Below are 13,612 nucleotides of genomic sequence, written 5' to 3' on the forward strand. Positions count from 1 at the left end.
GGTATGTGTTTGTGTTTTGGTGAAGCAGAGATGTAAAAGCAGAAGAAGAATCGGAGAACGCGAGCTTCTTAATTCGTCTCCTCAGATGACGAAGGAGAAATAAAACGTCAGCGCGGGACGTTTGAAATCGAGGCGAGCGGTTCGGATCTTTTTTTTTTTTTTTTCAGTCATTTGGTCTTTAAAATGTGAAACATTTTTACAAAACTGCTGAGTTGAATCTCTTCGTTCAGACTGCAGATGAATCGGATTGGGTGCGTCCAGACATCTCTGCTTTGGTTGCCGTGGTAACGACGCCTAGCTACGCTGGCGACACGTGGACGTCCGTCATCTCGCCATAAAAAAAAAACTATCTCGTTCTCAAGTATTTTAGCGATCAAGACCAGAATGATGCATTAAAAAAAAATACAGGCTTACAAGAGTCGGATATTTATGAACCACAATCCTGGTAGCATCTAATCTCAAGAGGAATCTGAAGCATCAGGAACTCAGATTATAAACTTCACAGCATATTTTCAATTTGTTTCATTCTCAGAATTTCTGTCAATTCTGTATTGTTGAAATTAAAACATTAAAAAAATAAAAATAAAAAAAAAAAAAAAAAAGGAAAACTTGAGCGTTGTTGTCTCGGTTTTCGCTTACTGAGCAAAATCCAGATTTCTGTGAACCTCTCCTGTGTTTCTGAAGCTCGTCCTCACTTGAACTCCTCAGACGGATCAAACAGGTCTGGAAGTAAGAACCTGTCGGGCGGCTCGGATGTGAGCGTCCTGTTATTTTCTCATCACCGCCTGCTGGTACACGGTTGTGCCTTTGCCCTCCCGTCTCATCTTCCTCATCACTCTGAAGATGAAGTTATTAGCTGCCTTGAACTGTTCGTGAAAGAGCAGGAGGACGAGGGAGGAGGGGGAGGAAGGGGGGAGGAGGAGGAGGGGGGAGGAGGGTGTTCAGGTATCACTCCAGGTAGAGTCTAATACCTGCAGCATCGAGCGCTGAGCTGTAAAAACAGTATAATAGTGCACGCGGCTCCTTCTCCTTCTCCTTCTTCTCCTCCTCCTCTTCCTCCTCCCCCTCCTCCACGCTTCACAGCTTCACCTTTATCTGGTTAAGCCGGCGTCGTCTGTCTGCTCGTCATCGCTTCAATTCCTCCTCAAGTTCGTTTAAGTCTTTATCTGTCGCCGAGTCACAACGACGTCCAGCTGGTTCAGAGCAAATGATCTGTATTCAGTGTGTTTGGACCGTGAACTGATGTGTCAGAGAAATATGGACAGTTGAAGACAATTGTGTCCCCTACAAAGACTGGATATAAAACTACAGACTGGATCTAAAACTACAGACTGGATATATAACTACAGACTGGATGTTAAACTACAGACTGGATGTTAAACTACAGACTGGATATTAAACTACAGACTGGATGTTAAACTACAGACTGGATATTAAACTACAGACTGGATATTAAACTACAGACTGGATATAAAACTACAGACTGGATATATAACTACAGACTGGATATATAACTACAGACTGGATGTTAAACTACAGACTGGATCTAAAACTACAGACTGGATATATAACTACAGACTGGATATTAAACTACAGACTGGATATATAACTACAGACTGGATGTTAAACTACAGACTGGATGTTAAACTACAGACTGGATGTTAAACTACAGACTGGATGTTAAACTACAGACTGGATGTTAAACTACAGACTGGATGTTAAACTACAGACTAGATATAAAACTACAGACTGGATATTAAACTACAGACTGGATATAAAACTACAGACTAGATATAAAACTACAGACTAGATATAAAACTACAGACTGGATATTAAACTACAGACTGGATATAAAACCACAGACTGGATATAAAACCACAGACTGGATATAAAACTACAGACTAGATATAAAACTACAGACTAGATATAAAACTACAGACTGGATATAAAACTACAGACTAGATATAAAACTACAGACTAGATATAAAACCACAGACTAGATATAAAACCACAGACTGGATATAAAACCACAGACTGGATATAAAACCACAGACTGGATATAAAACCACAGACTGGATATTAAACTACAGACTGGATATAAAACCACAGACTGGATATAAAACTACAGACTAGATATAAAACTACAGACTAGATATAAAACTACAGACTGGATATTAAACTACAGACTAGATATAAAACTACAGACTAGATATAAAACTACAGACTGGATATAAAACCACAGACTGGATATTAAACTACAGACTGGATATAAAACCACAGACTGGATATAAAACTACAGACTAGATATAAAACTACAGACTAGATATAAAACTACAGACTGGATATTAAACTACAGACTAGATATAAAACTACAGACTAGATATAAAACTACAGACTGGATATAAAACCACAGACTGGATATTAAACTACAGACTGGATATAAAAGAGTTCATATCTTCAGGTCTGTAAAATGGTTGTGATCCAGAAGTGTCTTCAGCTGCAATACCAGCGAGTGCCACTAGAGGTCGGCTCCAAAAAGCCTCCGGCTCCATAGACTCCCATTCAACTTCTCTCATCAAATCCAAAGTGAATAAAATGTGTCCATCAGTTATCTCGGTGTTGTTAGCTAAAGTCACTCCTTCTTATTAGTTTTCTGGAGGTCCATCTGAAAATAATCCCTCATTCATTAGAAAAGAAGATTCAAGAAGACCTGTTTTTGGGGGCGTGTCTGTTTGATTGACAGGCCTGTGGTGCAGTCAGGTTACAGCTACGGCATCACAACCTGTTACTATCTGCGCAAAAATGTGAGCGACGACCTTTGACCTTTTCAAATCAGACTATATTTCAGCATCCAGACACTCCTCTAAAAAAACAGATTGGTCTCGAATTTATTCCTAATAAATTCTGGCAAAACCGCTCAGATGTGATCCCTCGTTTATCTTTCGGGACAACGAGCCGAGGAGCAGCAGTTTCAGTTCGCTGTATATTCTGCTGTCAGCTGACGCGTCTCCCCGGACGACAATAACGAGACGAGCGATTCATCAGCTTCGCTCCTCCGACCTCAGCGCCGTGACTCGGCTCTGGTTTCATCCCCGTGGATCCGACCGGCTCAGAACTTCAAAGCTCTAACAAGTCACCGTGATAATGTGTTTATGTATTTACATGCTGCAGCTGTTTCCAACCTGAGGGGCGGGGCTCCTCCGAGGGGTCAGAGGGCAAGTCACTCTCATAATATACAACTTTTTGTTGGTGCGATCTCCGTTTCCATGGCAACAAACGAAGGGATATGACCAAGAACTGGAAAACAATCAGCAGACTCTGATGTAACGTACGCAATGTTTCCTACTCCAGGAAGTAGTCCGACCCTTAGCAACCACCTAGCAACAGAGAGGATTTCTAGTCTCCAACTGAATAAATACAGAACATAGAAACACTAAACTGATCAGCTAGCTCAGTCTGGTTGGAACAAAGATATCTGATGAACAAAGATATCTGATGAACAAAGATATCTGGTGAACAAAGATATCTGATGAAGTTGTTCTATAGTCTCACCGTCATTTTTAAGAAGTGTTTGTTTCCTTTTTATGTGCTAAAGAAGATCATTTTCCATCCTGAGCACACAGAATAATAAAGTTATTTAACTCGGTGGTCTCCGGGTTTCTCTGTTTGGTATAACTCATGAACCTCAGTGAGCCGGTGGATCCCTCAGACTGTCCTCCATCTTCCTGTGGTGTATGTCTCATGTTGCGGCGACTCAAACTTCCTTTTGTCCCCATGAAGTAAATCTTTGACCTCTCAGGATGGGCAGTTAGTTTAAAGGGAGATTTAGTCGTAGTTAAGGTTCGATTAACTGTCCAGGAAATGAATGCAAGCCTGTTTAATGTCCTCTGAAGTGATGGAAACCTGACTGTGTGTGTGTGTGTGTGTGTGTGTGTGTGTGTGTGTGTGTGTGTGTGTGTGTGTAGGGCTCTTACTTGATGACTGTTCCTTTGGCGCCCCCTGCTGTCGTGAGCATCACCCTGGTGGTGAGGCTGACTCGCAGGTCCTCCTCCTCCAGGCCCAGCAGCTCGGCGCAGCTCTCCAGCGTCTGGCTCGACTGGTTCTTGATGGTGCAGCCGCCTGCGAGCATTAAATTAACTCAGTACAAACAGTACAGACTATTACGGATCATTTCACAATAAAATCAGAGATCTTTTGTTTGACCTTCAGGGCCACTGTAGCTTCACACGGCAGCAAGAAAAACAAACTTTAAAACCACAAAACCAGGAACATGTCAGTGATGAACTGATCGAATCAGGAAATCTTGGAAAACTTAGAAGATTTTTTTATTTATTTTTTGCATTTTGAGAATAAAGTTGAATTATCGAGAATAAAATGAACTCTTCTGGTCCATTGAATCATGTTAAGAGCGACCGACGGCAGCTGAACTCTACGTTTTTTAATCTGTGCAACTTTATTCTTAATAATCAATTTATAATCGACTTTATTCTCACAATGCAAAATAAAAAAAATCCTCTTCCTTCTAATTTTTCTATAATCCTCCATCGTGTATTCATGTATTTGTATTCATATTTTATGTTTTATTTTTAGGAGGTTTTTTTAACGTCAGCTGAAAAGTTGGACATCAGGAAGGTTTGAGTTCATTTAAGAGTTCATTTAAGTTAATGTGGAAGTTTAGTTTTTTTACTTAGATTTTGTTTATTTTGTTTACAGGAATCTTGATAAATCCTCCTTTGAATAAATATCTAAGAGGTATTAAAGATCCTGCAAGTCCTGAATCATTTGTTCTTCGGTGAGTCGAGTCAAAGCCTCGGAGGACAAATCTGCCAAGCCAATAAAATCATGATAAATATTTCAGGACTTTTTAAAGTCCGCTTTACCTGCTTTTATTTCTTCACACCTCCATAACTGCAGCAGCAATCAGCCATAAACCCAGTTAGTTTTTACTTTATCTGTTTATCTCTTCACTTTTTGTCTCTTTTTAATTTTCCATGATCATTTCTTTAATGTGACACATCTGGATCTGATTTTCACTGCTGTAAATATGCAATAATAATAATAATAATAATAATAATGTTTAATTTGCAGTCGTCTTGCCGGATATTAAAAAAGGCCTCTTTATTTGTGTTTTTATTCATTTCTAACTTATTGACTCATGTATTTGTTAAATGTCCCGCTGAGGATCAATACCGGCTGATCTTTGAGTTTTAAAGGAGTTTCAGAGATGAAGCGCAGCGTGGGATCAGCTGACGCGTTTCTGATCCGACCTCAATCCGGTAGGTGGGAAACATGGAAGAAGAAGCTTCCAGGACGCTGAGAGTCATCAGAAGAAGACTGAAGGAAGCGCTGCAGACTTTCCTCCCACACGGACGGCCGACAGGCGAGTTATCGTACGGACGTCCGTCTCCGTCTTCAAAAGACGTTGTAAAGTCGATCTGCGTCGATCAGTGTTGAAGTGCCTCGAAGCCTCGTTTGGAGAAAACCAACTGATCAATGCCGCCGATCGATCGCCCCTGACAACGAAGCTGAGCTCATATTAAATGGATGTCAGGACGGAGAATGAAGAGTCTGTGGAGGGAAACGCTCCGAGCGTCTATCAGAACCGAGACGAGACTTTAATCTGGGTTAATTAAGCTTCATTATCCTTCAGCCCGTCCTCAAAGATTTACTCTGAAAAGGTGGGCGGGACGTAGTATCGTCAGGTTTCCAATCAGATCGGTCAGATCCACCGCTGGCTCCTCCCCCAGCTCGTCCAAATATGGTCACTTCCTGCTCCAAACCGCTCCGAACTAGTAAAGATGGTGACGGACAGAATCTGAACTGGAGGATTCATAACGTTCACAAACCAACGATGACATCACTGATGGATGATGACCTCACAGCTGGTTGATGACCTCACAGCTGGTTGATGACCTCACAGCTGGTTGATGACCTCACAGCTGGTTGATACTCGGCTCCCCTTTCATGGCTGCTCATATTCTCTTTCTGAAGTGGCTCATTCTCCTTTTCCGGACGCCTCCAGCCGTCAGGTGTGTCGTGCTCTTCGGAGGCGTCTCTTCCTGTCGGCTTTTAGATTTGTTTGACTTCTACAAAAAGGCCTCGAAAAACACAAATATATATTCTTTAAAAGCGTTCGTCCCCCTCGAGGGACGTCTCTCCAAACTGTGAGCCCAACCTGGACGGCGATTACCTCGCCTGACTGAGCGCACGCTCCTCGTACGACTCCCGCCCCCCCGCTGTGAGAACCAGTCTGTTTAATGGGCACCCCACCGCGCCTCCTCCTCCTCCTCCTCCTGCTCTTCTTCCCCGCGGCGGGAGAAAATGACGGGGGAGGAACAGAGAGCCGAGGAACTTCACTGCTGATGTTCAAAGGATCAGCTGATTTTCAGGGAACCCGAGCCCCCCCACCCTCCAGGAGGGCTGGAGTCTGAACCGGCGTGAGATGGGGGCGGAGCCTCTCGAAACTGCAATGCCATAATACTGGAATTATTAATTACAGCATGACTTGTTGAACTGTGTAATTAATGACTCTCCCTTCACAGGAACTCAAACAATTCAGGAGATCAAAGTGTCGCCTGTCGGGATTCATTTGGGTTTTAATGGAAAACAAAAGACTCGAATTTCCAACATGTAACAGACGCATTCGTCTGATCACAACGAGGCCGGAAGCTGAATATTACAGCGATCCATCAGAGCGAGACCGAAGCGGTTGAGGAGTCGAGGGAAGACGCCAGCGAGATGGATGACCTCCCAAAACACCAGGAAATCCAATCAGAGGTCGCCGCGGGGCTTCGGACCGGAAACTCTGCGTCACCACTTAGAGACGATGATGAACTCTCCACCTGAACACCGACATCCATCTCTGCAGCGGCTCATTCAAATGACCTCGACATTCATCTAAAAGGGGGCGGGGCTAAGCATGACGTGAGCAGAATGTGCAATTAATGAACTGAAGTTTGTTTTTATGGTTAGATTTAAATAGTCAAGTGTAACTTCTTAACATTGGCAGCATCCTGGAATAAAACGACGAGTTCCCCGAGAACCAGATTCCTTCACGGTCTTTTTTTTCCAGCTAGCATTCGTAACCCGACGTTGGAACGACGTAAAAGCGTTTCAATTACAGTGCAAGTCACAAATTTAACATAAAGGGGACTTTATGATAAAACTGAAGAATACATCATTTTTTTGAATGTAACATATAATATGAAGAAACCAGTATTAGTTTTTCTAGTTTCTTCCACTTCTGTTAATTTATCCTTTTACATGCTGCTGCGTTTTTTTTACTTCCCCCATTTTTCATCCAAATGTCAAATTTCACACTGAGCTGAATCTAATAATAATAATAATAATAATAATAATAATAATAATAATAAAAAAGAGTTGGGCAGCTCTGTTAAAAACGACTTCACTCTGGATGGGATTTAAATTACAGAAGAACCAGATGTGATTAATAACGGGGTCAGAGTGAAAAATTAAAAACCAATTGCTCCGTATTGGATTAAAATCAACGACCTGAGCAGGTAATACGTTTTTTTTTTCTTTAAATCGACCTCCTCCAGAAGAGTCCAGTAGATCCTGTCTGAACGGGATTTAATAAAAAGTTTACACTAAATATCCACCTGAACGTTTTCAGGTTTTGTTGTTCACGTGAAAACAAACAGCAGGGGGCGCTGAAGAGAGGAGCTCGCACCTGAACCAGACTGGATATTAAAGAGTTTCCAGGTCTGAAACATGATTTACATTCTGTGGATGCTGAACTCATTAAATCATTATTGTATTATTTATTCTGTGCAGAACATTTCACGCCGTTTTTTCACCGATTGATGATTTTTCGTTTATTTCCTGCAGGGTTTTTCTTTTCCGTCTCACCTGACGTGCTCCCCGCCTCCTCGAAGTCGATGTTTCCGAGGTGCAGCACGCCGGCCACCACCCTGAACAGGTCCAGCTTCTCCGTGTCGTCCAGCCCGATCTTCTTCATGGCCACGCACATGCGGTTGAAGTCGCCGTGGTCGTCCAGCAGGGGGTCCTTCAGGGGGCCCGACTTCATGTGCTGAGGAGCCGAGACGGACACCGAAGTTATTCAAACTCAAAACCTCACCGGCCTACTTATTCATCTTCTTTGCTTTGCTGGAGGTTAAGTGACCGAGAAAGATTATTTAAAGAAAGCACGAGGCTTCGCCTGAGAAATCTGACCGACATTCATCTCTATGTCACTTTGTTTTTTTAAACTTTCTTATCTTTGACCCGACAGGACACTTTTAAAACTAAAAAAAAAAATCACTACCTGCAGCAGAGAGACGGCAGCGGAGAAGAGAACACACACACACACACACACACACTCACACACTCACACAGACACACACACACACACACACACACACACACACACACACACACAGACACAGACACACACAGACACACACACACACACACAGACACACACACACACACACACACACACACACACACACACACACACACAGTGGAGAATGTCACAGTGAAGATAACCGGCGGTTAAACGAGGTGCCGACCGCTCTGCGTCCCCCGTGATGGGATTAAGTGGAAAACGAATTCTTCCGCTCGGGTGTTTTTTTCTTCTTCTACCATTTAATCAGCTTCTCGCCAGATTTTTATTTTATTTTTTTTCGCCGCTTTTTCATTTTCGGGAAATGGAATCAGAGAAATCGACCGCCGGAAGGTTAAACGCTCGCTGCAACGTCCCGATCGATCTCGGCTCGGCTCGCTTCGTCAGACGACGGTTTATTTAACGAATCAGGAGCAGTCGGACTCGTTTCTGGAGCACATTCACACTCAGGTGATGAAATATCAAACGCGCTCTGTCGCCTCGAGCGCAGCGTGGGAACGTCAACGGAAACCCACGGAGGGCGTTTTATTTATGCGTCATTACTTCACACGGAGAGGAAGTGTTTGTTTGTTTTCATCTGTCAGCAGGAAGTCTCAAAAAGTCAAAGATTTAAAGGAAATTTGACAAAGTGGAATAAAAAGTGCTGGTTTTTGTTGCATAAATAATTTCTTGCCGTTTTTCTGCCCCCTGCTGGCTGAAAGATGAATAACGGCTTCAATAGCATAAGATATTAAGGACATTAAACAAAATCCTGCTGGTGCATTTTTATGAAGAAATCGTTTACTTTTATTGTGTATATTTCTATTTGTGTAAATTTTCACCGTTTCTATTATTTAAAGTTTAAACGTGAATATTTGTGCTCTTTGGGTATTTTCTAGTTTTGTTCTGAGATCAGCTGTTGAGAAGGGAAATATTAGTCATGTTGGTTTTTGATCAGTTGAGTTTGCAGAAGAAAAAAAAAAAACGATTTAATTCTGAACACTGAAAACGGTTTTGGGGGATTTTGGAGCTCGTGGAGAACAAGAACGTACAACAACGAGAGCGTTCCTGAACGCAGCACGGTGATCTCCGTGCTCTGTTCAGGTGCAACGGGAACTTCTTGATCGCACTGTGACACTCTGAGACACGACGGCAGCAAACGCTCGACTTCTTCTACACAGCAAAGAAAGAAGGAACACGAAGCACTCGAGGAGGTGAAAGTCTGCATGCGTCGTCGGAGAAGAGGTGAACTTTCAAACACAGGCAGCGAATCACCTGGTCGTCCTGAGGGACCCGAGACGGAGCAGCGAGGAGACACACAGCACATCATCAGTGATCACAGCCCAGAACACCTGAACACACCTGAACTCAGCCTGCAGCCGCCGACTCGGCGGTTTCTATCTCCTCTCATCTCGAGGCCACTTCAAAGTTAATGCGGGATATTTGTCTGCGATCCCGGACGTTATCAGATTTTACACCGCGGCAAATATACACTCCCGGCAAATATACCCCCCCCCCCCCCACACACACACACACACACACACACCACCACCACCACCACCCCGAGTCCCTGTCCCAGGTCTGGTCATGAGATAAACAGACAACATTTTCGGAGATCTTTTCCTCGGGTAAAAACTCCAGCCGTTCTCGAAACAATCGTTTCAGGTAGTTGTAATAACAAAAGGATGCGTCGTGCTTCCAGAAAACGTTTAATTCTGCTGTTTTTTTTCTTTGTGTCTCCACAGTTTGACACTCGAAACTCACGCTCGCTGCAAGAAATCAAAGTGGAGCTCCTCTAAAGCTTATTTTTCATGTAAATTTTCTATTTTATTTTCTGTTTGCTTCAGTTGAGCCGCAATAAAACTTGGAAGTCTTTGTTTTTATGAGACGAGGAGAAACAATTAAAAGTCAATTAGTAACAATAAAAGACACAAAACATGGACTCAGATCTGAATCTCAACTAGAGTCAGCTGACTGTCACAGTAAGAACATCAAAGGACTCAAAAGTGTCTCAGCCAATCAGCAGCCAGCAGTGAGGTCATCAACCATCAGTGATGTCATCATCCATCAGTGATATCATCGTTGGTTTGTGAACGTTATGAATCCTCCAGTTCAGATTCTGTCCGTCACCATCTTTGTTAGTTCGGAGCGGTTTGGAGCAGGAAGTGACCATATTTGGACGAGCTGGGGGAGGAGCCAGCGGTGGATCTGATCGATCTGATTGGAAACCTGACGATACTACGTCCCGCCCACCGATAGCTGTAACCTGACTGCACCACAGGCCTGTCAATCAAACAGACACGCCCCCAAAAACAGGTCTTCTTGAATCTTCTTTTCTAATGAATGAGGGATTATTTTCAGATGGACCTCCAGAAAACTAATAAGAAGGAGTGACTTTAGCTAACAACACCGAGATAACTGATGGACACATTTTATTCACTTTGGATTTGATGAGAGAAGTTGAATGGGAGTCTATGGAGCCGGAGGCTTTTTGGAGTCGACCTCTAGTGGCACTCGCTGGTATTGCAGCTGAAGACACTTCTGGATCAGAACCATTTTACAGACCTGAAGCTACGAACTCTTTTATATTCAGTCTGTGATTGTAACAGGGAGAACACCTACAAGGGGGAGGAGCTAAAAAAAAAAAAAGTGCCTAAAAGGTTCTCGGTTCCTCCCTCCCAATGTGTTTGTAAAGTTTCATGAAGGTTATTTCCTCCAGTTTTTTTTTTATTTACTGCACAATACAGTCGCTGACATTAATTCGTTGAGACGTAATTAACAGCTTTGTACGTGATGAAAATATAAAAAACGGATTCCGATTATTTATGTATAGGATGATGAGGCAGAGCGCCGCAGATCTACGTCTCAGAAAGTGATGAACTTAATTATGAATTGAATTTATGAGCCTCAGCAGAATCTTTCTTCGATTTTGAGCAGCGAGCTGCGATCGAGTGTCCGCGATCTCCGTAATGGCGATAATAATTAATAACGCTGCACTGCGGTGAGAAGCCACGCCGCAGCAGTAATGGATGACGTGTGCATAATGAATCAAAGGCCAGCAGTCCGTCCGCCGCTAATTAAAACGTTCGCTGGGTGAAGACGTGGAGATTACAGGAGCGCCGAGGAATCCCAGTTTTAATAAGTCACTAAAACGTCCAGAGGTTTTAATAAGTCACTAAAACATCCAGAGGTTTTAATAAGTCACTGAAACGGCCAGAGGTTTTAATAAGTCACTGAAACATCCAGAGGTTTTAATAAGTCACTGAAACATCCAGAGGTTTTAATAAGTCACTAAAACAACCAGAGGTTTTAATAAGTCACTAAAACGTCCGGAGGTTTTAATAAGTCACTAAAACAACCAGAGGTTTTAATAAGTCACTAAAACGTCCGGAGGTTTTAATAAGTCACTAAAACGTCGAGGTTTTAATAAGTCACTAAAACAACCAGAGGTTTTAATAAGTCACTAAAACAACCAGAGGTTTTAATAAGTCACTGAAACGTCCAGAGGTTTTAATAAGTCACTGAAACATCCAGAGGTTTTAATAAGTCAATAAGTCACTAAAACATCCAGAGGTTTTAATAAGTCACTAAAACATCCAGAGGTTTTAATAAGTCACTAAAACATCCAGAGGTTTTAATAAGTCACTGAAACGGCCAGAGGTTTTAATAAGTCACTGAAACGTCCAGAGGTTTTAATAAGTCACTAAAACGTCCAGAGGTTTTAATAAGTCACTAAAACAACCAGAGGTTTTAATAAGTCAATAAGTCACTAAAACATCCAGAGGTTTTAATAAGTCACTAAAACATCCAGAGGTTTTAATAAGTCACTAAAACGTCCAGAGGTTTTAATAAGTCACTAAAACAACCAGAGGTTTTAATAAGTCACTAAAACATCCAGAGGTTTTAATAAGTCACTAAAACATCCAGAGGTTTTAATAAGTCACTAAAACATCCAGAGGTTTTAATAAGTCACTAAAACAACCAGAGGTTTTAATAAGTCACTAAAACAACCAGAGGTTTTAATAAGTCACTAAAACATCCAGAGGTTTTAATAAGTCACTGAAACATCCAGAGGTTTTAATAAGTCACTAAAACATCCAGAGGTTTTAATAAGTCACTAAAACGTCCAGAGGTTTTAATAAGTCACTAAAACAACCAGAGGTTTTAATAAGTCACTAAAACAACCAGAGGTTTTAATAAGTCACTAAAACATCCAGAGGTTTTAATAAGTCACTAAAACATCCAGAGGTTTTAATAAGTCACTAAAACATCCAGAGGTTTTAATAAGTCACTGAAACATCCAGAGGTTTTAATAAGTCACTGAAACATCCAGAGGTTTTAATAAGTCACTAAAACATCCAGAGGTTTTAATAAGTCACTAAAACAACCAGAGGTTTTAATAAGTCACTAAAACATCCAGAGGTTTTAATAAGTCACTAAAACATCCAGAGGTTTTAATAAGTCACTAAAACAACCAGAGGTTTTAATAAGTCACTAAAACATCCAGAGGTTTTAATAAGTCACTAAAACATCCAGAGGTTTTAATAAGTCACTAAAACAACCAGAGGTTTTAATAAGTCACTAAAACAACCAGAGGTTTTAATAAGTCACTAAAACAACCAGAGGTTTTAATAAGTCACTAAAACATCCAGAGGTTTTAATAAGTCACTAAAACATCCAGAGGTGGAACAAACAGATTTTTTTGTGTTGCATCAACTGTTTTTTTTTTGTCTTCAAATCACTTCCTAAAAAACTGCTCGTCAAACGTTTATTTTTTAAATTTTTTTAATGAAAAACCTTGGAGACACTTTTAAAAGGATGATTTGTTATTTTTCAAATAAAAGCAGCTGGTTTGGGTGGAGCTCAGCTATGTGAATGAATGTTAGGAAACACGCGGACTCTTTCATTTTGTCAAAGTAGAAAGAAAGAGTCTGACCACTCTTCCACGGTTACATGATGTTTTATAGTTTTATTGTTATACTTCTATTATATTTTTGGCCGCTGATTTTGTGGTTTTCTTGCAGGAAGCGTTTTAGTCGCCTGATTTATGGTTGTTTTTGTCCTGTATTCTTAATTTATTTTTTTTCCCTTTCTTGAAATGCTTGTACGAGCAACAGCTGTCGCTGTCTTTGTTGCGTGCGGTTGCCACGGTGACGGGTGTCTTTCCCCGTCTTTGGTTTAGTTGGTTGGAGACGGTTGTATTTACTTGTTCTCTGCAGCTGCTGCACATTCAGCAGAATAAAGAAGTCTCAGAGAAACATGAAACGA

The 13,612-nt window shown here is 41.5% G+C and overlaps 1 protein-coding gene across 5 annotated transcripts in view; it reads right to left on the reverse strand.

The window, feature by feature from the left end:
- LOC138215388 (unconventional myosin-VI-like) overlaps positions 1-13,612 on the reverse strand; it is an 88,819-nt gene that overhangs the window by 49,749 nt on the left and 25,458 nt on the right. For all 5 annotated transcript variants that reach the window (XM_069177514.1, XM_069177513.1, XM_069177512.1 and 2 more), the window contains exons 11-12: positions 7,870-8,050; positions 3,975-4,119 (exon numbers count right to left, since the gene is read on the reverse strand). In XM_069177514.1, coding sequence (XP_069033615.1) covers positions 3,975-4,119; positions 7,870-8,050 — 326 coding nt within the window. The remainder of the gene's footprint in view (positions 1-3,974; positions 4,120-7,869; positions 8,051-13,612) is intronic.

The sequence above is a fragment of the Embiotoca jacksoni genome, unplaced genomic scaffold (genome assembly GCF_022577435.1).
Source record: "Embiotoca jacksoni isolate LCO1_2020_lvr unplaced genomic scaffold, fEmbJac1.0.p SCAF_73, whole genome shotgun sequence".
Lineage (NCBI taxonomy): Eukaryota > Metazoa > Chordata > Actinopteri > Embiotocidae > Embiotoca > Embiotoca jacksoni.